This window comes from Thamnophis sirtalis, unplaced genomic scaffold (genome assembly GCF_051295495.1).
Source record: "Thamnophis sirtalis isolate CommonGarterSnake01/CBP01778 unplaced genomic scaffold, rThaSir2_p1.2 scaffold_4, whole genome shotgun sequence".
NCBI lineage: Eukaryota > Metazoa > Chordata > Lepidosauria > Squamata > Natricidae > Thamnophis > Thamnophis sirtalis.
In genome coordinates, this window is record NW_028261384.1 from 103,470,540 (window position 1) to 103,497,825 (window position 27,286).

At 38.8% G+C, this 27,286-nt stretch overlaps 1 protein-coding gene across 1 annotated transcript in view; it reads right to left on the bottom strand.

Annotated features, from left to right (window-relative positions):
- MPP2 (MAGUK p55 scaffold protein 2) overlaps positions 1–27,286 on the bottom strand; it is a 68,164-nt gene that overhangs the window by 11,408 nt on the left and 29,470 nt on the right. The window contains exons 4-8 of the mRNA XM_014061052.2: positions 23,485–23,637; positions 10,647–10,796; positions 7,965–8,192; positions 2,315–2,446; positions 48–153 (exon numbers count right to left, since the gene is read on the bottom strand). Of these exons, the coding sequence (XP_013916527.1) occupies positions 48–153; positions 2,315–2,446; positions 7,965–8,192; positions 10,647–10,796; positions 23,485–23,637 (769 nt within the window). The remainder of the gene's footprint in view (positions 1–47; positions 154–2,314; positions 2,447–7,964; positions 8,193–10,646; positions 10,797–23,484; positions 23,638–27,286) is intronic.

Sequence of the window (27,286 nt, forward strand, 5' to 3'; positions counted from 1 at the left end):
ACCTAAGTGGTTCCAATTCTGCGGCTGAATGGGCCTGTGCCTTTTACCTGAAGATGGTGTGACTTCAAGGTCGCGCTTCACAAAAGCTTTGCGTTTCTCTTCCAGCAGCTGGCTTGGGATCAGCCCTGCACTGCCACCTTCCACATGGCAGGCCTACAAAAACAAAGGGACATTTGAGCATCTGAAGTAAGAGTCAAGTAGGGCCCTCAATGAGCATTTCCTCTGTGTAAATGGACAGTGCCAGGCAGATAAATTCTTCCTTCCAGTTTTTTCATTTCATATAATGAAGGAAATGTTGGGGTTCCAAGTAACACCCCGACAGAAGTAAGACTCCAAGGCAGGCATTTTCCTCAAAGTTCCATTTTATTAGAGATATCATATTGGCACATCTGGGAAAATCCAAATCTGAAGCCTCCCAGGTTTTCCCCACCTAAAGGAAAGTCAAAGTCCCTTCCCCAGCACCCACATGTCCACCACATGGTCCAACCAGGTCACCATCCTAACTGGAGTTGCTTCTCAGTCGCACCTCTCCAGGTGCAGGCTGAACGTCCTTGATGCCCAGTGAAAGAATGTTGTTATGGCCATACATCTCACACGCACCCCAGTTCCCACAGTCCATCCACCAAGTGTGGCAACGCTGAAGAAAAAGATGGCCTCCAGGGCTGACTAGAAACTTCTTAATCAACTAAGGAAACTTCTTGAGTTTCTTTATATCATGTGCTTTATAAACGTTTTCAACAATTAAGGTAAGTTTTGGTAAAATTCTCAAGGGTGTGTGTAGTTAAAAGAGTGCCTTATCTATCCCTGCCCAGTTTGGTCTCCTGTGGTTTGCATTGGCTCCCCATGTTTTTTATTAAATTCCAAGAAAATTCATTATAAAGTAGCTGCTTCTGTGGAACTTTTTTAAATAGTAGGGCTGCTGTCATAGCAGGGATATGATACTCTGTCTCCTTCTGTGCTTCTACCATTGGGAGACAATTTCTCATTCTTGCCCATGTTCTATGAACCCACAATTTTATTCTCTCACTGCATCTAGATCACATGGAAAGAAAGAATAATGGTGTGGTCAAATGGGAACAAGGGTGGTCTTGCTACAATGGCAGATACCCCCAAAATTGCCACCAAGTAGTAGGCAGAATTCAGCATGTATCAATATCAAAATATATCACATTTATATTTTTTGTTAGAGCTCCATTATTGTTTGCTGTGATCAGAATCAAGCAAAACATGCACCATAGGTAATAATCAACCCAAATTTGAATTCAAGAGTCACGTGGAAAACTTAGGAACCACTTTTAACAAAAAGCATAAACTCTCATTTAACAAATATTGATGGCAACCTCTTTTCCACACTCCAGTTCTGGTTTTAGCAGTGGAAGCAGCATGGAGAGCTAGAAGGTAGGACACTTGGCAGGAATTTTATCACTTCAGCACAAAAAAAAAAGGGAGATGGTGGAGACATCAGCAGTTTAACTAAGTGAGAATGGGTTGAGGAGATTATAGGTTCTATTTCATTCCATTTAGATTTCAATTTACTGTGAATTTGTTTTTCTGGTTCTACCAGAAATGCTCTCTCATTAACAAGATCGATTAAACCAGAGTTGCCCAATCATTCTGGTTTGGCAGCCCAGAGCGGGGAAAGGGGTGAAAGACAGAATTATTTTGTGGTAGGGACAAATGAATGTGCATGTGTGTGCATATTGAGGTTGTAGCAACACTTGTGCGAGTGGGGCCATGAGCACCCACAAGAGGCTCCTGCGAGTGGGACTGTGCGTGCACGCAGAGATGCACACTTCAGCCGGCCATTCATGCGGTCCGATGGCAATTAGCCCACAATCTGGTAGTAGGCTGTGGCCCAAAGGCTGGAGACCCCCGGATAAAACAACAGTCTTGATACAACTGTAGAAAGAGGCTAACATAAGAAGACTGCCTTTATGCTCCTTTGACTTGAAGCTTGTTAATTTTATTGTAGTGCTAAGCTTTTTAGTAAACAGTTATAAATTACCAAGAAGGGCTCAAAATATTTTGCTGTCTGAAACAATGTGTGTTGTCCCCATTCTTCACCTATTTCAGGTACAGATACTAAGTAAACTAGCAACTGATCAGGATCCTCTCCATTGCACCTAAAAATAGTATGCTAGTTTAGGGACGAAACATAGACTCTAAGACATTGGCATGGCTGTGGGTTCTGGAAGAATAATTGGGAAGCTGTTCTATTCTAAAGACACTCTGCATTAGTCAATTGTCTAGTTCTGTCTTACATTAAGTCTTCATATTACACATGGTTCATTGACAGACATAAGGCTGATGATACCTGCCACCAGTTGGGATCATCCTGGTTGACAATCTGAAGAAGATCCCCAGCTACAAATTTCAGACCAGCTTCCTTGCAGGGAATGAGGTTGTCAGTGACAGGATCATAGTCAAAATGCGCTTTTACAAATACCTGAGGGAGGGAAAGAAATCTGTGTGAGAAGAACTGTATATATGTATGTATGTATGTATATATATGTATATGTATATGTATATGTATATGGATTTGGATATGGATATGGATATGGATATGGATATGGATATGGATATGTACTGTATGTATGTATGTACAATTTATTAAAAACTTTTATTATGATAATAAAAATTAAAAGAAACTGAAAGAAAATAGAATAGAAAGAAGTAAAAATGGAAGAAAAAAGAGAAAAAGTCAAAATATAAAAAGAACAGAAAAAAGGAATTCCATTCCATTCCATATACAAAGAGGACATTTCTAATTTTTATCAACAAATATGAATAGATTGAGTAAACTCTTCACTCCCTTTAAGGCCACAATATTATCTTCATCCCTAGTTCCAGTAGTGTGAGTTGGATAAAAAGAATTGTGAAAATGAGAATCAAAGAACTGATCAAGAGTCATTGAACTCTAAGTTATCAAGTTTGAAACAAACAAACAAAACAAAACATGGAAATTATGTTTTTTTGATCAGAAGAAAAGATCAAGAATCAGATTCACAGTACATTGAACAACTGGCTCCACAAAGCTAGGAATACAGAATGTAGTAAAATTGTTTGAAAGATGAAAGCGAGAGGAGAGGAGTCCCTGTTTGCTTTTTCTTTGGCACAATTTACTAATAAATTGCTTACAACTGAACATAGTAGCATCAGAAATAGCAATGCATAATTTATGTCTGTATTTTCTCAGTTAGATATATAGTCAAGGACAAGTTTATTCTGACTGATATCTGTATAATTTCCTAATACATCCTGATCCACATTTTTTTGTGAGCTGATTTTCTTACACAGCCCCAGAATTGCATCTCAAAATCCAAAGAAGTGTGCAGTCAAACAATTAAGCCATATTCTTAGCTACACCTTCATTTGAATACATTGGAATAGCTCAGATTGCTTATGCAGACGGATTGATGTAACTTTTCTCCATTGCTAACAACAGCCCTCTTGTGACCTGAAAACGACAATCCAACAATCAAAGTCATAGCCTACGTACAATCAAAAAGTCCACAAAATAAGAGCATGGCCAATATAGGATCCATTCTGCCAGTTGTCTTTTTCTTTTCTTTTTGAACAATGGATCCTGGCAGTGGAAGGCAGCAAATGAAAAGCACTTGTAGGGTTTTTATTTATTTTTTTCCCTGCATCATAGACTCCTTTTATTTGCACTCCGGCCAGCACAAAATTGCTGATGTCTCCGGGGAAACAGTCATATCTGAGCCTGTCTGTACAGGACATTTCATTCACACTTCCCTTCCTCCACATACAAAAGCTTGTAGAGATGGAATAAAGACTGGAATTTATGAAGGAACTCTTGAGAGTCGATACTTGTTCAACAACAAAGGTAGAAAGCAATTTCAGTCCCTCTATTCCCCAAATCTCCACTTCTGGATTTCCCCTCAACATTTCTACAATGTAAAGCATTAAGAATTCAATTCCGTCTGTATAGTAAAAGAGAATTGGATGTGTAGCTCGTTGGAAAATAAAATGCAGACTGGGGTTTTATGGACTGAAAAATAGTTGTACATGTGTGCTGTAGGCCTGGTCTGAGGCATTGAATTAGACTAATGTCACTGTCCAAGCATAAATTGCAGGGAAGCCGTAGGCAGAATCTGAAAATGACAAGACATATTTTTCACTGCGAAACTAATTTTAATTTAGCAAAACTTAATTCATGTAGCTGTGCCTTGACAATTTTGCTGGCCTTAGCAAAGTACAGAAGGCCACAGTGAGGAAAAAGGCAATTGATATCAGAAGACCAACCGAAGGTGGAAGCCACATTTAACCTCTTCTCTGGCTTTTTCCTCTACTGTAAACTACATCCACATTTGTCTCTCCAAACTGGAATTCAAATCCCCCTCTGTGATGGGCAGGCAATGACCATTTCATCCATCTCATCTATATCCCCTTCCCCCAAAAGGTTGAAGCACCAAAGCTAAATACATTATCCATTCTCAAGTGACCCTTCCACAATAGTAGAGGGTACTCAATTATAGTTAGAGAAGCTTCCTCCACACAAATATAGCCTTACAAATGTATTTACATGCATAAACTTGCTGGATTTCCATGCCCCTTAATTAGCTGTCACCTTTTTGTTAGGCTCACTAATGTGAAACAAGAAGAGAGTGTTAGCAGCTAGCACAGAAGTCCTCAATATGGCATGTGGGGACACCAATGAATCTTCAGTCAGATCTCATGAAATGTATATGGTTCTTTCTTCCTCCTACCTTTAATAGTATATAGATTTTTCTATACAAGAAAAGATACTTGGTCCTAGTACAAAGTAAAGATCCAATCTTTGATAATATTTTTAACTCAAAAGCATGATAATCATGCTTAGAAAGAAAACAGTTGTAGATTATTTCTGACCTACCTGACTTCCTCCTCTCAAAAGATAACAGTAAACTCAGATTGACATAGTACATTTGAAAAAGGATAGCAAAGATTATATATTTGTTTTTTTGATAAACTGGTGTTCACCCTTTGGCTATAACTACCATGCCAAAAAATTCAGAGCCGTCACCTTCCAACCAATTTTGGTGATGCCCATAGCACGTGTCCAGATCCTTAAAAAATTAGGTACATTTGATCTAGATACTGTACTCAGAAACTTGATTTCAGTCATTGTCTAATAAAAAGATATCCATTTAAAAAACCCAAAGCAAATTTTACTCCTAGTATCAATGGCTACTATTAGCTGTTAATGACAAATCTTACACATAATGTGGCAAATTTTTACTCTTTTTTGAGAGATAAATTTATCATGGTTATATAACAAATAATGCAAATAAATATTATCAAGGTTCCCAGAAATTTAAATAAAAAGGGGTAATCAGTTGATGATTAATGTCCCTGTAGAATTGGCAGTAAAAAAGAACATGGGTTGTGGTTTCTACAGCACTTGTTTACAGGTTCCATGTAATATACTTACATGGTAACTTAACAAGTTTGGATTGGATATAATTGGAGAATGGAAGACAAGAAACAAATTTCTACAAGAGCTTGCCGCAGTATGGTTATCTGGTTTTGATTTATGGTCTTTTTCAGTTTTACCAATTGTAGTTTATTAAATAAACCATTGTTATTTAACTTTTTCTTGGTGCAATGTACTATTTTGATTTTATAGCCCAATCTTGTGTTCCAATCTTTCTCAACCTGTTCCTTCCAAAGGTTCCAAAGGAACTTCTTTTGGTCATGCTGATGGGGAATTCTGAGATTTGTAATCCCAACTCCTTTTGGACAGATATAGGTTTAAGGCTAACTTTTACAGAGTTAGTGGTACCCACTTATATGGCAAACAAACCAGTATTGATCAGTTTTGAAGTACCCAGAGGAGACTGTAAGGTTTTTTCCACGTTCTTCAGTACTCTGAAGGATTATGAGACAATTCAGAGATTCACATGAAAATTAGCATCAGCCTGGTTTATGCCAAAGAAGAACAGCTGATTTTAAAGTTTTTACTACTAAGCAAGAATTTGCTCATAGCAGCTTTCAGCTCATCTAGGATTACATTAGCAAAGGAATGTATGGGAAACCTGTAGTTTTTCATTGTCATGATGACATTAGTGGGCCGTATATAACTGAGTTGACATCTGCTTATTAAATTCTTACACCACTTTGCCCAAAGCACTCATGCATTAATTCGTGTTTAAATCTCTCCAAATGACATAAGGAAAGCTCCATGTGGTGGAAGAGAATGAAAAATATCTTGGCTAAGGGAAAACAGGGTGGGGAGGACTAGGGCAGGCTAAGTCCCCAGATGTTTCTCTTCCCCCTAAGCAGAAACCTGTCAGGAATGAAAAATGATAGCATTCAACTTCAATTAGGATGAACAAACATGTTGATTTCTGATATGTCACTTTCATTTGGTTTAGCACATAATCCCATTCAAGTTCTGTATTAAGGTGTTATGGAGTCTTTGGCATTTTCTCTTCCTGATTAAGCTCATTTTAAGAATTACACTCCATGCCAACCCTGAGAAGAGCAACATTCTTTTGTTCAACCTCCATTTATAGTGATGTACTTTTTACTTTTATTTTTTTAAATTTAAAATTGTTAGGAAACGTTTATAAAGACACTTGAAGGGCATCAGATTTCTAATGTAGTGAATCAAGTGGAGAAAAAAAAAGTTGAATTACTTTCCCACTATTTAACAAGTTTTGATAATTCAGAAATAATTGAATAGCAATTCAATCAGCTAAAAAACATGTTACATTCTTGAGCTCAAATAGATTGGCTCCCTTGGAAATTCCTGTGAACTTGGATGTACTGGATAACATTTCTTTTCTCAGAAGATAAATCAGGAACCTTTGTAATCAACACTTTTTAAACCTCATGAAATAGATATGAATAATGTGCAAGACATTTAGAACAGAGAACTAGAGTTTCCTATATTACAAAATCAGTGACCTCAGGTTTTAAGAGACAATTACACTCCTTATAATCTTAGCATAAAATTAATTACAGGTAGCCTTTGATTTACAACCACAGACCAAAGTTTTTGTTGTTAGGTAAGACAGTTAAGTGAGTTTTGCCCCATTTTACAACCTTTCTTGCCATAGTTGTTAAATGAATCACTGCTGTTGTTAAGTTACTAACATGGTACTTAAGTGAATCTGGCATCCCCATTGACTTTGATTGTCAGAAGGTCACAAAAGGTGATCACATGATCCCAGGATTGCAACCATCATAAATATGAACCAGTTGCCAAACATCTGCATTTTGATCACGTGACAATGAAGATGTTACAATGGTTGTGTGAAAAACCATCATTCATCACTGTTTTCAGTGCGGTTGTAACTTTGAATGTTCACTAAATAAATGGTTGTAAGGCAAGGACTATATGTCAGATCACTAGATCAATTAACTTTTAAAAAACATTGTCAAACTCTGCTTTGGAGTTATTCCTTGGGTTTTTTAATTCTTGGTTGATTATTCATGCTATGGTGAACCAAATTTTTTGAAGGAAGTTTGTTTAAGCTGCTTGGCTAAATTATATTTTTTTTTAAAAAAATGCAATTTGTCTATTTATTAAGAAATTTGAATTAACCATGCTTGGAACTGTTGTGAAAATGCATCACATGTTCCTGGAAAGACATATGTGTAATGGATACCAAAGGTTGGCTTGATAAAAATGTCAACTTTCGCTTTTTGAATGACCTCTTTTTAGAGTATCGGTTGGACGATATAATTTTATGTGGTCAAGGTTTGTTTTAAAGGTGAGTTGTAGCACTTCTTAAATAAACATAATTAGTAGTGTCAAAACTGAATTAGCAATTTTCTTTGTTGTTTATTATAATAGGTCTTTAATGTCTTATTTTATTTTATAGGGGTTCACATAGTTTGTTTTCGCTTTTCTAGGTGTATTAAAAAAAATCAAAGGTACGTTCCGTATTTTACGCTAATTAGGAATGATCACAACCAGCAAAATCACACTTAGGAGGTGGGGTGAGTTCTCCTACCTGGCGTGGTGGATGTGGCTCCTGATAACTGGGCAGAATTTTGAGGACAACACTTCCACTTGCGTTTTTTAGCACTTCTTGGAGGGCTCGTGGGTCACTGCCCACCTCTTGCCCATTCACCTCCTTGATAATATCACCCACATGCAGCAACCCCTGCTGATCAATCATGCCACCATGTAGGATACGTGCAATAACCAGCTCACCACGCTCCACACGGAAAGTCACACCCTGGGACGGGAGAAACAAATGCAAACAAACACCAGAGTCATACAGCTGAGCTTGGATGATCTGAAAAAAATGACTCTAAGCTAAAGTCAAACCTGGTCAGGCTATAGGCTAGGCTGGGAATTTTTTAAAAAGCCTACCTCTTGAATGAAGGAATGGCACACCAGTTTCCTGTTGTTTTAAGAAAATAAGATGGATAGGCCATGTAGTCTCCGGGAGTTGACTTTAATTCAAAAATCTTTGATGGTGATGATGATTACATGCCATCAGGTCATGGACACTTCTTAGCACATAGATTTTCTTCACAAACATCTGTCCCAAGCCTGGTCCTTCAGATTTTCCAATGGTGTACCTATCACTACTGTAACTAAATCTACCAACCTTGCTACTAGTCCTTCTCTTCTCTTTCCTTCCACTTTTCAACATGAGACCCTTCCCTAGGGAGCTAGGTCTTTACATAATGTGTCCATGGTAGGTCAATTTGAACCTGGCCATTCATGCCTTGAGAATTTGGGTAGGATATGCTCAATGATCCATTACTTATCTCTTCCTGGAAAACTCCCCTGCTACAATGAGATACCTCAGCAGGATTTAGTGGGGGAGTCAAGATTCTTTACTTTTCTAATATTTACATAATGTTTCCCCTATTCTATTCAGTTATCAAGAGCATCTATTACTCTATTACAAAATTCAGTCAATTTGATATATTTGGGAAGGTGGACAGTTTGAAACTGGTTAAGAAGAATATATAGAAGTCCTAAGCTTCTCCAAGCTTCATATTGTGTGTTTTTCTTTTAAAGGTGAATTTTCCTTTTTAAATTTTTTTCAAGCATGTTACAACATCTATAAAGAATATAAGATAGTAATAATTTAAAAACAAACCATGAAATGTGGGCAGATAGCCAACACATCTTGAATAGGAAGCTTAAAATAACATATGGTTAATATATTCTACTACATAACTAAAAATTTAATATGCTATACAGCAGCAATCCCCAGCCTTTGGGGCACCAGGTTTTTCTGCAGACTGGAAGGGGTGTGGTTTCACATGCTGCCTGCATACTGTGGATGGGGCTTGTTTACACCAGTGGTGCTATTCAGCTGGTTCTATCCAGTTCGGGCTAACCGGTAGTGGTGGCGGCTGGAGGCTCTGCCCACAAACCCAGACATCCCCATGACGTTTTTCCCTGGGGGGGGGAGGCTCTGTAGAATATCCCAAGACCGATGCCACCACATCTGCTTTATTTGGGGATAGGTCCTCTTCAGAAGGCATCCATGGTCCCCCTTGCATTCTTTGTCTTACGGCTGCAGCCCTACGCCATGGAAAAAATAGGATCGTGCATGCACCGCACAATTACAGGCCCGGAGAGGGAAGCCTCTGCACAAGCCTGGCTGAGTGAGAACAATTTCCCGCCATTATGAAGGCTCCAGGGTGAGGGACAGAATCTTCGCCGCGGAACAGTAAAGCTCCATCTGTCAGAGGCAGAAAGACCAAAGCCCCTTTCCCACTGGACCTTCCTCCCTCTGAGGGCAAGGGACCTGGCTGCCCCGCTGCCTCTCCCTTCCCTCCGATAGTCTCCACCCACCCACCCAGACATCATCACGTCCCGTTTTTGACACTCTGTGAGCATGCTCACATTCACGAACCGGTAGTGATGTTAAGTTGATTTCACCCCTGGTCTACACGGTTTGGTTTCTGACATGCTGTGCTGGTTCATGGACTGAGGGTTGGGGCCCTGCTTTACAGGATTTCATAAAAGTGAACTTTCCAAAGCACTTTCACAGCAATAGAAGTTATAGGCATCAGCTGGTCTGTGGTGAACTCAGCCAGGAATTCTATGGGGAGTATATGTTCATTTAAAATGTTCTACATAAGTAAAACTAAATACAAACAGTACAGAAACACTTTAAAAACAATGTTAGATGACAGCAAAATTAGAAGCTGAAATTATAACGATGAATCTCCTTTCCTTCTATTCTCTTTTCTCAAGCCAGATATTTTAAAATTTTTAAGCATTCTTTCCACTCTTTGATCTTTCATTTCCTCTCTACATTTTCTTCCCATATTATGCACCTGGATACCTAGCTAGCAATTTGTATCAATTTATATTTAGCTCAGGAATAGACTGCACTGTCTGATGATGTGGGAAAACAAAGAACGGGGGGGGGGGAATAATTCAATTTATTTCTAAACAATTAGATTCGGACCTCTCCATCATTAACAAAAGATGAATTTTCATTCTCATGTCAAACAACATAAGATGATTTATATCACCCTCTCTTTTTTTGTAATACTTTCTTCGCGTATCTGATAGGTTTCTCCATACTATCAAACCTTAGATGGTAAGCTCTTCGGGGCAACAATTTTCTTCTATGTTTTTGCACATAATTTAGTCTGATACTATACAAAAACCAACAATTGGTGTAAAATTCAGCCTGTAGAAGGTATTTGCTCACCAGGTGTTCTCCAGCAGTCTTACGAATTCCCACCATGCGTACAGCATCTGGTGGAACTGGCTGGTTGTTGAACATGGGGTCCAGGACAGGACTGGGTGGTGGAGTCTCGTAACTCTTAGAGGCAACAGAATCGTGGGTTTCCAAAAGGGACTGAGAAAAGGGAAATAAAGTGATAGTGACAGAGCAGAGGGGAAAAAGGGGAAAGGTATAATCAGTTGAGATGAGAAACCAGACAATCAAATACATACTGTGTGTGTGTGTGTGTGTGTGTGTGAGAGAGAGAGAGAGAGAGAGAGAGAGAGAGAGAGAGGGAGGGAGGGAGGGAGGGAGGGAGGGAGGGAGAGGGAGGGAGGGAAGGAGAGAGAGAGAGAGAGAGATAAAGAGAGACTAAGGCTAAGATGGACAATGTCAGTGGATCTCCAAATGGTCTTGAATGCCAATGTCCATCAAATCCCGATAGCTATTCACTAGGAGAGTAGCATTAAAGTAGAAAAATACATCTCTCCTCTCAAATCACTTCCCCAGGAAAATACTGTAAGCTGCTATCCCAGTCAGAAAACATTTAGGCACAAAGAAATGTTGATTATAACATTAAATGAGCAACAAGTGAAGCAAAGACATGGGAAGATATTCTTACACCCAGAAAAAAGTAACATTCCAACAGTGACTGTTCTTAAAGGCTGCTTTAATTCAATCAGCTACTGCATTTGTAGTGCCGCTCTCATTCTTGCTATCCTGACTAATTTTACCAAAATCAAATCCATTATTAGATTAAATGTAATGCATAGATTCAATATATATTGTGCATGGATATGGACTTTATATTGTAATTTAATAACATAATTTACAAGTTAGAGACATTGCATTGTTGCCCCCTTTTTAAGGATAATCTTGCTGCATCTTATACTGCACTGAGCCATCTGTGCTTCAGTGAAATTGTTTCACCAAAGATTAGTCATTTGGCAACCTGGAAGTTTTTGCCAGTCTACCTACCTCTTTGTGGATAACCACCTCTCATGATGAGGACCTTCTGCATAGGTGAGTGCTGATCAAAATTAAAGTCCCTCTGGAAAAACTCCTTCAATTTTCCCAAATAGTCCTTGTTTAGTGACAACAATTGGGACTGGAAGTTTCAATAAGCAATATGGTCATGAGGTACAACATCATGTATCTGCGCCGACTTACAATGCCACTTTCGGTAGTTCCAGTTGTCCTTGCTAGGCAAATCCCACATAATTGCATGTCTCGTGATCATCATTTGCAACCTTCTGGAGACTTCCCCATTGACTTTGATTGTCAGAAGCCAACAGTAATGGTTGCAAATAGTGGTCATGTGATCAAGGCATACTGTGATGTCATAATTGCAAGCCGAATTGCAATTGCGGGATCATGGTGATCAAGAGCCTCAACCACAAGTATCTTATAGTACCCCACACTTGTAACTTCAAATGGTCATTGAACATGCAAATGTTAAAGGAGGACTATCTGTATCCAATTTCTCAGGAATAACAGGAGGAGAATGACTCCTCTAACAGCCTCCTATTTCACTCAAAGAACTTTAATACCTACTTCCTGACACAGTACAACATCCACTCTGCTGGTTCAGAAGTCCAGAATGGTGACTCAGTAAGAGGCATATCTTTTCCATTTTGTTTGTAATTGTAAACCAGTTTGTGATTCCAATTCTCCATATTGTTCCCAGCATAGTCCTTGCTTCTGTTCCTCCAAATGCATCTTACTTTTCTTTTGTGGATCTTTGGTCTAGTTTTTTTAGGTTGTCTATATCCTAAGGCACAATACAGTATCTGTTTCCTTTCATCTATCAGAAACACCAGTGCACCATGCTTGGCTATCCCAGGGATTCCAGGACTTTTCAATCTTGTGAAAGAGCTACTGTTGTCCTGGGGACAAGCTCCTGATTACACCCCCTCCCCTTGTAGGAGTTGTATCAAAAGACTTCCTTTGACTTGTGAAACTCTTGTAGCATCCAAAGGTCATAAAGTAGCTAGAGGAAAACTAGATTTTTATTTTTACATGTTTTTCTACATGGACCATCATATATACACTGAAATTTACCCACAATTTTTGCTGTCTTTTTTATCTCTATCCAGCTATTATAGGCAAGTTCTGAAGAGTTTCCCGAGGACCAGTGGTAGGATGAAGGTGGTACACCCTGGTACAGGCATACCAGATCCTGCCTGGAGCACCGGGTACCGTTCTGGTATGTTGCTTCAGAGGGCCCACCCACCCGCCCGAGCTCCTTACTATCTTTTGAAGCTGTCGGTGCTTCACACATGCATGGCGCATATAGCACCTGTGCGATGCTCCGGTAAGCAGCTGGAGTGTCACAGAGGTTTGTGGAAGCATTGTTTCCAGCTACAATGCATCCGCTTGCACTGCGAGCGTGCATGTGAGTGACGCCGGTGCTGTTCCAACCATACCAGTTGGAATGGAATCAGGAACTCACCACTGCCGAGGACTATATGTTGTCATCAGTGGGTTGCTGAATATTTTGCTTTAACTAAGTCACTGCATTCTTCCATTGCAGAAACCAATTCCAATCCCTTACAGTGGGATTGGGAAGCAGAACTAAAAACTGCACTTTTAAGTGGGCTTTTTTTTTGCAGCTCCCACATTAGGATGACCTTTTTTTTTTAAAAAAAAAAGGGGGGGGTGTTACATTGTATTGTGATAAATACCAAGGATTGCAAAGAAGATATTGATTCAGCTGACTACTCTGCCATCTATCCAGGCCAGTGGAATTCCTCTCAATGAAGCTTGATCCAATTGTCAAAGGATTTCCATCTTGGTTCCTCCATTTGATCTTTCTGATACTTCTCTTGACCACTCAAATTTCATTCTTTTCCTTGATGGCTTTTGCCCCCAGAATCCCAATGGAAAATTAAACGCTGGATGTTCTGTGTATTCCCTTCATGCTGTTTTTTATTGCCTTAGTTACTTAAGCTTTAGTGCTGTTGTTTTTGCTTGTAGCTAGTAGTTGGCAGTGGGACAAACTGCAACTATTTACCCAGATTCTAAAATATGCTTATGACATTTGTTGTTCTTTAGGTAGTCTCCGGCGAAAGAGTTCCTAACCTCTGCAGGAACCTCAGATTCCCACGCTCCTTTAATTCATGCCTTGCTTCAAGCTCTTTTGTTGCTATAAAATAGCTATTGTCTGCAGTAAAACACACAGCAACAGATGACTCTGAAGTTGCTAGTGGCACACAAAAACCAAGACTGTAGTAATCTTAGCTGCCATGATACAGTCCGGAGATTTACTTAGAGCTTACTCTCAAGCTGTTACAAGGCCTGACCCCTCTCTTGTGAATACTGCTATTGGAAATGTGCAGGGAATGCAGGAGAATCCACAGGGATCTGGCAACTTCTGAATAGAGGCCTAGTAGAATGAGTGAAATAGAGGTTTCATATAATATATAGGATGTCTCACACAAAGAGGGGAATAGCTTAGTCTTTGGGTATTCTCCTCTTGTCCATCATTGGTTATGCTCATTCTGACCAATATGCCATTGCACAATATGGATGCATGGGAACCTACCAATTCCATAGCCTGAACTTGAACACAGTGACGTCTCTGAGTCTTACAAATGGAATTTGCACTCTATGAAGAAGTGGGTTCTGCTTTTTGGTGGCCATGGACTGTATTTTTTTTAAAACATAGACAGAGATGTACCCTATCACCATGCTGATGGCGGAGAAACAGTAAGGTAAGTGATTTTGTTTCCAGGGAGGCTTGCCAAGGTGGCGCAGTGGTTAAATGCAGCACTGCAGGCTACTGCTAGATCAGCAGTTCAGCGGTTCAAATCCCACCGGCTCAGGGTTGACTCAGCCTTCCATCCTTCCGAGGTGGGTAAAATGAGGACCCAGATTGTTGGGGGCAATATGCTGACTCTCTGTAAACCGCTTAGAGAGGGCTGAAAGCCCTATGAAGTGGTATATAAGTCTACTGCTATCAGATTGTGATACAGATCAGGAGTGAAATGCTCTGAAGTCTGCTACCGCTTCACTTCGCTACTGGTTCGTTACTCGTGCACGCACACCGCAGGGACTACCGTGCAGCTCTGAAAAGGGAGGATTAAGAAGCTTTTTCTGAGTCTACAAAGATAAGTAGAACAGCGGGGGAGGGGACTAGCTGGGCCGTGCGATTTATATTCATTACAAAGACTTCGTGCTTTGTAGCTAATATCAATTGTGTGGCAAAACCGATTGTCGCAAAGCTGATCGTCGGAACTTTTAAAAACTTTATTAAAGCGTTTTTTACTACCATAGTATAATATAATATAAACCATGTGGCACAGTTGATCGTCACACAGCTGATCATTGGAACTACCGGTTCATCGGAACTACTAGTTCGCCTGAACTGGTAGTAAAAAAATGCTTTAAAAAAACTTAAAAAAAGTTCCGACGATCAGCTCTGTGCCAATCAACTGTGCCACATGATTTCTAGCATATTTTTACTACCAGTTCAGGTGAACCAGTAGCATTTTTAGCGAACGGTTCAGGCGAATTGGCCCGAACCGGTAGCATTTCACCCCGATACAGATACTCATCCCACCATTCAGGAAACCAAAGCTATGGGTGCTAAATTATAATTCTGCACTCCAAAGGCTACAGTTAAATAGAAGAGTAGAACCAAGACATTAAACTGAAGAGTAGAACCAAGACTCAATTAACTAAAATCACAGTAGATATTGGTCTTGTTAATGTCCAGGGGCCTTCCTTACATTCCCATACACACATGGGAATCAGAACAGTCCTCAGCAGGGAACTGTCCTCCCCTTTGAAAATGTATTTAGTTAATAGATGCCAGGACCAATCCACCTCAATCAACAAAACTAAGATAACTTAGATCAGGGGTGTCAAACTCAATTTCATTGAGGGCTGCAACAAGGTTGTGTTTGACCTGGGGGGGGATGGGGGGTGGCCAGGAGAGAGCGTGGTCAGCTTGACATTACTTGTGTCAGGGGTGCCTGCGGCCCGAGCTCTCTGCCAGAGAAAGCCTGCTCCTGAGCTTCATTTTCAGTTGCAATGACCTCCTGCAAACCTCCACCAGAGCTCGGGAGTGCTGTGTGCAGAGCTCGGGAGGGCTGTGTGCAGCCCTCCCAAGCTCTGTTTTTGCTGGCACTGCAGCAGAGGTGGTATTCAGCAGGTTCTGACCAGTTCTGGAGACCACTGACTACTTCCATCTGCAATGGCAACATGCCACTCCGTATTGTAGTGTTGCTCAACCTTGATGACTTTAAAATGTGTAGACTTCAAGTCTCAGAATTCTCCAGTCAGCAAATCTTAAAATCACCAAGGATGAGAAACACTGCTCTATGGTCCAGAAATGACATTCTTCTCCAAATATACTTGAAAAATAATCTGCTTAGGGCCACAATAGACTGAACCTGCCAAGTGTTGATGACCACTCACATTGCAGTGACCTACCTGAATGTATCACTGCATTCAGTGCAGTTTAGTTTCTAAGTAGTTTTCACTCAACTGTTTAGATTTACTGCAGAATCTTTGAAGCCTCTGCTTCAACACAATACTCTTTCAGCTCTTCCGAATTATTTTTCTGCCTGCTTATATTAAATGATTGCTGGCTTTATATACAATTTGAATCTCTTTGATGAAGTAGAAGATTGAGTCTTGGGGTAGATTGCTGTATTTTGCAGAATAGTGAAGCCATTACTTAGGAACCATCTTTCATTACATTTGAAAACCCTCTGCAATGAAATACTTATCGGAGGGGAACAGCAGGAAAAAGAGAGAGAAAAAAATATATCCTTTTTGTTTGTCCTGGTTTGTGCTCATTCATTCTATAAAATTAGATAGGTGGATGAAAATACCGCATGTGAGCATATTTTAAAATCCTATTGGTTTCATTGTGGGTAAAGGGATGGTATTTCCTGAGAAATGACCTTTTATGGGAGAAGTAAGGGATTCTCCCAGGTTGTATCCCAGATTTATCTCTTGAACTCCACCCAAGTAAAAGGATATCCTTTGCATAGATTAAAGCAGAGTAGATTCTCCAATCCTCTCCAAACCATTATCTTAATTTACTCTTACAAAACAACAGCATTCACATTACTAACTTGATAGAAAGCCTCGTTTACCACTTAGAATGTACGTAATTGCAACTCTTCTAGCCCCGTGATGGAGAACATACATGCCACAGATGGCACGTAGAGCCCCCTCTGTGGACATGTGAGCAGTCACCCCAGCTCAGCTTCACTGTACATGCCTGCCCGTGTCCCACTGGCCAGCTGATTTTTGTGCCTCTGCTGCACATCCGAGAGGCAGCGTGGGGGGAACATGGAAGGGCAGCACACAAACCCTTCTGTGGCCCATTTCTGCTCCCAGAAGGCTGCAGGGAGACCTAGTAGGCCCAAAACGGGGCATGGGGGGGATCACACTCACATGCACAGGGGCATTGGGAGTGTGTGGGGTTATGCATTCATGCACAGGGGGCGCAGGTGTGTGTGTGTGTGCGTGTGTGTGTGTGCGTGTGCGTGCATTGCTTTCGGCACGCAACATCACTGTAATAGGCCATGGTCAAAATTGTATTAACTCACAGCAACTACATATAAATTACTTGACACCACATATAAAAGCCTTTGCCCTCTTTTATATTTGCAATAATAAAACTTACAAAGTCATGCCCTGGGTTGGGTGATTATATTCCAATACTTCCCTAGTCTGAAAACTAATTGCTTTTATTTGGGAAAGCAATTTAATTTGGGAACTTTTACCTACAGAGCATGAAAACAATGTATGTTAGGATCCTATATCAGAAACTAAAAAAAAAACAAAAAACCCCAAGATTTCACAAAGTCATTAGAGCTATTTTTCCATGTATGGAATCTCAAAAATAAACAGGCTTTATATTAGATTTGAGAGCCAGTTTGATGTATTGGCACCAGGGAAGAGACTGTGAGTTCTAGTCCCTGTTTACACACAAAGCCAGCTGGGTGATTGTGGGCTGGCCGCTTTCTTTCAAACCCAGGAAGGAGGGACTTCTGAAAAAGCTGCAGGGACCTGTTTAGTCAGTTCTGAGAATCCAATATGATTGAAAGGAAGAAAATAAAACATAAAAGCTTTATGTTAATTCGCAACTTGTATTTTTTAATGCCCTCTAGATTTACTGACAGGGGACAATGACATGTTTTTACATAGACAAAAGTGGAAACATAGAAATAGAATGCTCAGATTCTAAAGAATACTATAAGGTTTTTCCATTAAATTACAAACATCAGAACTAACATTTTTGTATGGCTTACTTTTCCCTACTTTGGGGGCATGAGAAAAAAAATCTTTCTGAATGGGGCAGCTATATAATTCTCTTCCTATTAAGCAAAGTCATCTTGGTTTCCTATTGTGAAATATGTGTAACCACCACACTTCATTCAAAGTTTAAACAGTCAATATAGAAGTCAAAAGAGAGAATTTTGGAAATAGGACAATGAGCAAGAAAATAAAATTACAACTATTCCTATAAAAATAAACACATGAGAACTGGAGCTAATGAAGATGCTAGAACACTTTGTTGCTCCAAAGTGGGGAGTGTATTGGGAAGATGGTGTTGGCATAGGCAAGTACATCACCCATGTGCTTGTTTAACTCAATAAGCCATCATATACCTCCCCATCCTGACCTGATTAACACAAACATGTTATTGACATCCAATCCATTATTGAATTCTGTCATACTGTTTAAATGTATATTATCATTTGCATTGAATTGAATACTTTATTTGGCCATGTGTGATTAGATATACAAAGAATTTGTCTCTGGTGTAGTGGCTCTCAATGAATATCCAAAGCAACAGGATGAGGATGAGGATGATATCAATAATACCAATAAGAGGGGAGAATAATAATAATAATAATAATACGGCCATAGTACATGGCTAATGCATAAATATTAAACAGAATGCATAACACTATGCCCAGGTCTGATTAGGTGGAGATGATATTATGATGGATCTGATAGAATGGAATGGAATGGAATGGAATAGAATAGAATAGAATAGAATTCTTTATTAGCCAAGTGTGATTGGACACACAAGGAATTTGTCTTTGGTGCATATGCTCTCAGTATACATAAAAAAAGATACATTCATCACAATGTGTGAATTTTTGGTTCTTTTTTTAAAAAAAAGGTTTTTTTATTTTTTCATTTTCACAACAAATAGCCACATATATACTATTACATAACCAACATTATATTATATTGTTAAATATTTACATCAATTCGTTTTATCATCAACCCCCCAAAACAATTATTGACTCTTCTGCTCTCCATATGCTGTATTTATACCCTATCCATCAGTTTCTTCTCCCTCTCTCCTCCTCCCTACCTCTTTTCTTTCCTCTGTCATCCTTCACTTCTTTACTTCCCCCTCCTCTCTCCTTCTCCTCTCTCCCCTTTCCACTCCTTCTTTCTCTCTTCCACTTCCCCCTCCCTACCCTCTCTCCTATCCTTCTCTTCTTCCCTTACCTCTTTCCTCTATTCCACACTCTTCATCTCATTTACTTGGTGTATTTCAGCCTCTAAGCGAACTCCATTTTATGTTGATAGTATTTATACTTCCATTTAAATATACATCTTTAATTTTAACATATATCCTCCTCCTTCTTTTTTTAAAAGAAAAAAAGTATATAGATAGATAGATAGATAGATAGATAGATAGATAGATAGATAGATAGATAGATAGATAGAGATAGAGATAGAGATAGAGATAGAGATAGAGATAGAGATAGAGATAGAGATAGAGATAGAGATAGAGATAGAGATAGAGATAGAGATAGAGATAGAGCGATATAGATGATATAGATATAGATATAGATATAGATATAGATATAGATATAGATAGATATAGAGATAGAGATAGAGATAGAGATAGAGATAGAGATAGAGATAGAGATAGAGATAGAGATAGAGATAGAGATAGAGATAGAGATAGAGATAGAGATAGAGATAGAGATAGAGATAGAGATATAGTAATTATATTTTTCACACATACACACAGCCTATTTTTGGCTAGGATGTAGACCTGGTTATGATTCCCAGCTATTCTCATCATTATATTTTTATAGTTATACATCATTACACACCCCAAATTTGTAGTTCTGTATTTATAATCTCAATAATTTTTCATTATGAATATATTTCATGTCCCCCCCCTCCATTTTTTCATATCTTGACTTAGCTTACTCTTAATTGTCTTTAAATAACAATCCTTACTGTTCAATGTTCATTACAATTCCATTAATCTACTATGTAGAATAACAAGCCGTACAACCTCACTTTATCATCTTAAGAGTGTCCATATATGTGTCCATATTTCATATATTTTAACCTATATTTAATTGTCCTTCCATTTGTCATAATCAATCAATTAATAACTCAGTTTAATTATCATGTATAAAAGTGAATCACATACTTCTATTTTGTATTCTCCACATAACAGTTTCATATATCCATATTCCATATATTTTAACCTTTATTTAATTATCTTTCCATTATCATTATCAATCAGTTAATAACTCAGTTTAATTATCATATATAGGAGTAAACCACATATCTCAGCTTTATATTTCCCATATAACAATTTCTAATTATCTAATTTTTTCCTAGTAAGTCTTTTGACATGTTCACCCTCTTCAATTTTCCCCAAGCCACTGTGAAACCGAGTGAAATCTTTTGTATTTCCTTTTGTTGGGGCATAACCCCCCTCTTCAGTTTTCCCAGTGTCACTATCAAACTCAGTGAGATCTTTTGTCTGCTTTTTATTTCCTTTTGTTGGGACACATCCCTCCTTTTCAATTTTTCCTATACCACTCTCAAATCCAATGAAATGTTTTGACTGTTTTTTTTATTTTCCACCATTTCTATCACTTCATTCACCTCTTCTGCCTTCACTTCCTCAATATCTAACTTCAAAATTCTATTTAGACTTGATTTTAATGATTTATGCATATTTTTAATAATTTCACGTAGTTCTTCGAATTCCCACCTTTCTATAATGTCCAGTTCCAAAATTACAGTTAGTTATACAGTTCTTATTTCAGAGTTCTGGTCCACCTTAAATTTAGCTAATTCAGCTAATGTGGAGCGGAAGAAGAGAAGAAGCCATCTTGATCCTTTGATCTCCCTCCGGCAAAGAAACTTCATATTTTCCCAGCTCTTGATTTTATTTTATTTTTTGCTCATTGTTACTTTACACCTCTCATTGGTTAGAGTTGCTTAAAATATATTAATTAGAATGAACTCAAACACAACAAGTCTCCTTGGTATGTTTCTCTTCGCCTCCTGCTTTTTCCAAATTCTGATTTATAACAATTGGTTAATTAAAACTTCCTGCTCAAGGTTTCACATTCCATTAATTGCAGCAGACAAGATTAGGTTATAAGTGAAAAAATAGTGTTTTTCTTGATTTTTCCCCTTGTTACATTCCACATCTCATTAATTAGAGTTGCTTAAGATATGTTAGTTAGAAGAAACTCGAGTGAAGCCTCCTTATCTCTTTTAAAGACACGGTTTTGTCAAATCCAAATCCAAATTCCAAGCTTGTGTTTGAATGGGTTTGTCACTTCTCTGCTTCTCCTTTCTGTCTCCAAGTTATTTAAGGAAAGTAGTTCTTTTTGGGCTCATGATGTAACCCTTCATTTTCCCTTTCTTTCTTTCTTTCTTTCTTTCTTTCTTTCTTTCTTTCTGCCAAAAATCTAATCTGCCCATCAATATTATTTATACTCTCAAGTTCTTTGCCATTTCCAAATTCTGATTTATGTCTGTTGGTTAATTAAATCTTCTTACCAGGCTTTTCTTCCCATCTCCTACATGCTCCTATTTGGTGCTTTGGCCAGAAGCCAGCCGCTTCTTGTGCAGCCACATTGCTATGCTGCCTCCCCTGATGCCGATTCAGAGGGCAAATCTATGCCCTAAAGAGACCTGTTGCACTCCCTCTGGGTCTGATGAGATGCTGCCCCTTCTTCACACACACCCCACAGGGAGGTTCTGATCCAAAAGGATCTTGGCATTGGTTTGTCAGACAGAATTTATATGAGGTTTTTCGGAGCCCACACCTCCCCCATCTGTCTTGCTGAGAGAGACGCCCGGCCGAATCCCTGTGAATTTTTAGTTCTGATAAAAGTTTTTATCTTGTCCCAATGTTTTTATTTAACATTTGTGTAAGGAAGAGGAAGTTATATTGAAATTTGGGCAAAATTTGTGTCACTAAGGTGGGTGATTGTTGCTGTAGCTTTATGGGTTGGAGATGATTAGAATCATAGTCCAAGAATTTAGAATGCATCAGGTTGAAGAAAGTTGTACTGCTATATTTTTTCACAGACTAAGAATTAAGAATCTAGGCATGCCTATCTATCCATCCATCCATGCATCCACATAATCTGCCATTCCACTCAACTGAATATATAAAAGAAGGAGGAGGAGGAGGAGGAGGAGGAGGAGGAGGAGGAGGAGGAGGAGGAGGAGGAGGAGAAGAAGAAGACTTATAACAAATGGCAGAAAAAGAAGCTATTACTTTAAAAAAATATTATGAATATATATGTGCATAGATTCAAATTCAGAATTAGGGGCTACAACTTTAGTACCATGATAGAGAGAAGGACCAAGCTGAGTAGCTTGTTGTTGAAGTGCTAAATATTGACAGACAATTCAAGATCTTCTGACTTCTATTATGAATCTTTTTTAAAAGCCAGATGACAACTGAACAGTGGTTCAAGCAGAGTATAAGTTAGGTCACACAGCCATCCTAAAGAGATTTAAACATATCCAATGGGAGCAGAGAGAACAAGTGACAAAGTGTGCAGTGCAACAACATGACATAAGTGAGAAGGGGGAGAGCTTGCATCATGAAGTCACCATGCACATTTCATCCTTTTGGCATCATCATGGTTAAACATGGACCCTTATGAACAGACCACGTTAAAAAGAACTGAACATATCTAGCTCTCCATACACATTCATCTCTAATGAGCTGCAAGGCACTTTACTCAGAGAAAGGTGTGATTGAAATTTACTAATAATAAATCTACTCTAAAGTTTTTATAACAATATTTTAAATTACACACTTACCAGATAATAAACAATCTATAAAAAATCTCTTCAGCTACATAAATCTAGCCAATTCTTTTAAATATATATAAAACAAATAGTTGCAATATAACATTTGTCAATGAACAGGCATGAATAAATGATACAACCTGAAGTTACATAAAATTGATACTTCTTCTTAATTCAGCACCTGGGTGGGGAAACATGCAATTGCCACTGAAGAGAATGTTGTAAATGCAGGTCATTAATCACTTTGATCATCCAGATGTTTCAGATTTTTTTTTAAAAAGGAACTAGTCTGGTATCCTTTCTTATAAAATCCCAACAAACGAAATGCTGCAGTAAGTTGCAATTCCCAACTCAATGATAGACAATGCTAACACCCTCAGTTTAGTACAAAACACAATGGCTAGTATTCATTGCTTTCTGTCCCTTTTTTATTTCCCTCTGATTAATACATATACAGATGTAAACTTTTTGAATAGACTTTGGGGACAAAATCTAGGAGGTTTCTAAGCAGGAACAGAAGTCTTCTAAATGTAATAAAATTCCAAGAGAGTCCCCTGTGAGATTATGAAGTCCAGAATCTACATTTGCCTAGTTGCACCATTTTTGTTCCTTATCCTGCCAAGACAGTGCCAAATACTCTACAAACAAATCAAAAAAAGCTTATAAAATTTCTGTAATTCTCTCTCTTTCTGCTCCCCAATTTTCTCCTCCCCCCTTCCCTCCCCAGCAAGGTTCCCCCTCCTACCTGAAAATGGGGCTCCTGGAGGATGCGGGCCAGTTCAGCTGCTGTGCTATCTTGCTGAGCAATGTGTGTGATGTCTTTAAGTATCTCCTGGACCAGCTCCAAATTGTTGTCCCGCACAGCCTCCAGCTTTGTCTCCTCCAGCCGCTCATGAGCCTGCAAGGTGGATGGGGAAAGGGCAAAGAAGAAGGGATTAAAGGGACACATAAACAGATTAACCCATGCTAACCCTTTGTCCTCCTACTACAGACTTGTGTCCTGGCAGATAATGTAAGGATATTAAGTTATGTTCCTTGGGTTCCTTAAAAATTACAAGATCACCACTTTAAGGTTTGTTGATTTTTGTTTTAATAAGCATAAAAGGCTTATAGACATCTCTAGAGTTAAATAGCTTTACACAGTGGGTGCCCGTCAAGCTTTGTCAAGTCTTTCTGAAGACAAAGACTGGGCTGTGCATGTTATAAAGAAAAAGAAACCAAGTAATTACTCTTCTGTATGGAAACACACAACCCACTTGCTCAGAAACACAGCAAGGGGAACAGTGAGACAACTGAGAGCTTTTCCTGGACCTCGGTGGCATGTAGCCAGAAATCAAACAGGTCTTTGCTGTATGAAAGATGAATAGCTGCTCTAGATAAGCCTCAAGCAGGGAAACAGACACAAAAGAGAAGGAGCTAAAAATAATAGACTGGCAAATAGAGGCTTAGCTTCACTCATGGAAATGTGGGGAGGGTAAAAAGAGCAGGCTTCATATGAATCCAATCTCACTTCTGGGAACCATTTTTGTTGCCAGAATCAGTGCAGGAATACACTGAAGTGGAATGATGCTGCACTTATTTGGCTGAATAAAGACCAATTCTTCATTCCAACCATATAATGCTGGAAGATTAGGAAATTGATCGCCTAAAACACACATAGGGTATCATTTTGTCAGAACGCTTTCATTATTTTTAATAGGAAAACTCCTGGGATGGGCTTAGAGTCTTCTAAGCCAGTAATTCTAGCAGTTTTAAGATGTGTGGACTTCGACTTCCAGCATGCTGGCAAGTTGAATTCCATATATCTTAAAAGTTGCTGAGGTTGAGAAATACTAGTGTGTAGGCTTATTGACTTCTTTGGGATGAGGATGGATGCCCTGAAGATTTAGGAGCTCAGGGCCTGCACAGCCAACATGAACATGTTCCAAGTAATCTCTAGCCTGATTCACAGTGGTAGCCAGATGATAAATTCAGACTTCATCTCAGAGTAGTTGGCATGTAATCTGAAAATCGAAGATGTAATTGTGAATTATTTGCCATATTTGGATCACTTTCCATCACCCCTGCTAATATTTGAAAGTTCAAAGGAGTAATTAAATAGTCCATTCCTAAAGCCTCATGGACTGAGACAGATTTTATGAGGCCTCAGGGGTTTCACTAGCAATTCAGCAGATCAAACTCTGAAATGGCTTCTCTCTTTTTGCTTATTCTGAGAAGCTGCTTGGTTTATCAAATGAAAGGAAGTTTGGAAGTGAGCTTGACTGAACATGGGCTAAAGTTCATGTTCAAGCTTACAATGTGACTCACTCTCTCTCTCTCTCACACACACACAGAGAGAGAGAGGGGGGGGGAGAGGGAGAGAGAGAGAGATCAGACAGACAGACTCTTTTTGAAATGGTTTAAAATGCTTCTTTCCAGGTTTCATGTCGCACTGCAATTTAAGAGATAAACTGTCAACTATCCCTTGATTGTTTATATTTATTCTCCTTTGCACTTCTTTCCCAGCCTCCTCACAACATACACAAATGTCTGCTTGAAGAAGCTGAGTGAGTTCATCCCACAGTGAGGTATCAGTGTGCTGATGATATGCAAATATTCGTTTCTACTCCAGGTTAAACTACCAAATGCAAGAAGGGCCTTAGATCAGGTGTCTGAAGTCTGTGAAGAATTGAATGGGAAGGAAGAGGCTTAAGTTGAATCTCTGCAACGTGGGTGTTGTTTATTTCAAAACCAAATGGCTTTCTCCCAGCTCAGCTGTGCCACCGGATGTGGCGTCACTCTCCTTAAAAAAGCAGCCACACATTTGAGAGTACTGCAAAACTCAGGAGTACTGTTTGGAAGCCATAGCTGGCAGACTCTGAGGATGAGTGAGCTGGAATTGGAAGCCTTGGTGGAAATAAGCATACTCCCTCATTACTGATTAGAGTACAATAACAAAGTCAAGTTGAGGCTGTATCTGAAGACTGCATAAAACCTGGCCTACTAACAGGCTTCTGAGTACAGTTCAAATGTCTGGTTTTGAACCCATAAAAAACTACCATCTTTTTCAGGCAGAGTTGATCTAACCAGTCTGATAATTCTGAGCAGGGGTATTGAGGGTCCCTCCAGGAAACATGGGGGACATGGGACAAATTTTTTTCTTTCTTTTTTTTCTCCTTTGGAATAGCCTACCCCTTGATTTCCCCCCTTTCTTGATAGTCTTTAAAAAGGCATTCATGTTTTTAATTTTGAATTGTAAGCATTGATGCTGGAATAACAGACATCAGGGTGGCTGATGATTTTATTAAGTTTTATCAGTGTTTTGCATTTACTTTATTGATTTATGTATGATACTGTAAATCATTGGGAGTCTTCTTAGGGAGAGCAGTATACAAAATCTGGAATAAATATATTCTCTATATACGTTTACTTACAAAAAGGTTTTAAAATTGTATTGGAACAAAATATTTGTACTTAGTATGTTTCCATATTAACACCAGAATGATACTTTTCTTCAAAAAAGGCAGGCAGGATGTTACTCAGTCTTGACAACATTGGTGGAAAATTCTGGAAGCTGAAATCCACACATCTTAAAGTTGCCAAGGTTGAGAAATACTGGCCTAAGGAATTCAGGCTGATAGGTTAAGAATTACAAACATTCTTTTAAAGCCCACCAATACATGAACTGCTGCTTGCCTTCCACCATGCATTATTTATATGAGTTTATTTTTCTTTCATTATATTGTATTTCCTATGGGTTCTAATAAGTGCAAATCTGGGGACGTTAATTACAGGAAGCAAGAAGGGCAGAAATGAATAATGGAAAAAGAGGGAGAGACAACAATTCATTTCTAATTGTTTCTTGGCCAGGAATCATCCAGTTTGCTTGAAAGTTTATCTTAAGAAAGTAGAACTAGTATGAACTAGTATCTCTCCAAATTTTGCTAAATTATAGCTCCAGCAGTCCCAACTAGCCTATTTAATGGTGAAAACTGCTAAAAATCGTAACAGATGGTCATTCCCATTCTAATCTTAATTGTAATATTGGTAGCAAATTGAAATTCAGAGTTCTCACTCAAGATACAAAAGACCACTTTCAAATTACTCTACTTCAGACACATTTTGTGAAGACTTAGCTCTCTGGAAAAGTCTCTAATGTTTGGAAAGATAGAAGGAAAGAGAAGTGGATAGACAGCAGCAAGGTGGATGGGCTAGTTACAGTGTGAAGAGCACACCATTGGAAGACTTGGAAGAACAGACTGTTCACAGAAAAACTTTACCTTTGTGATTGCTAGAAATAAAAAAATGATGGCACACAATCACTTCATCAATCAATTATGAGCCAACATTCAGGATGGTAGAAGAGGAAAATGATAGTTTATCAAATGTACTGTAGCTACCTACTCCAATAGACTCTAGACATCTTACAAGATATAAAATTAAAATATTTTAAAACATAAAACAAAACAGCGTGGACTAAAACCATACCAAATGATTTGGCTGATCTCAAAAAAACCAAGATTTGGTTAGTACTTGGTTGGGAGCCCATCAAGAATTCACAGGCTATA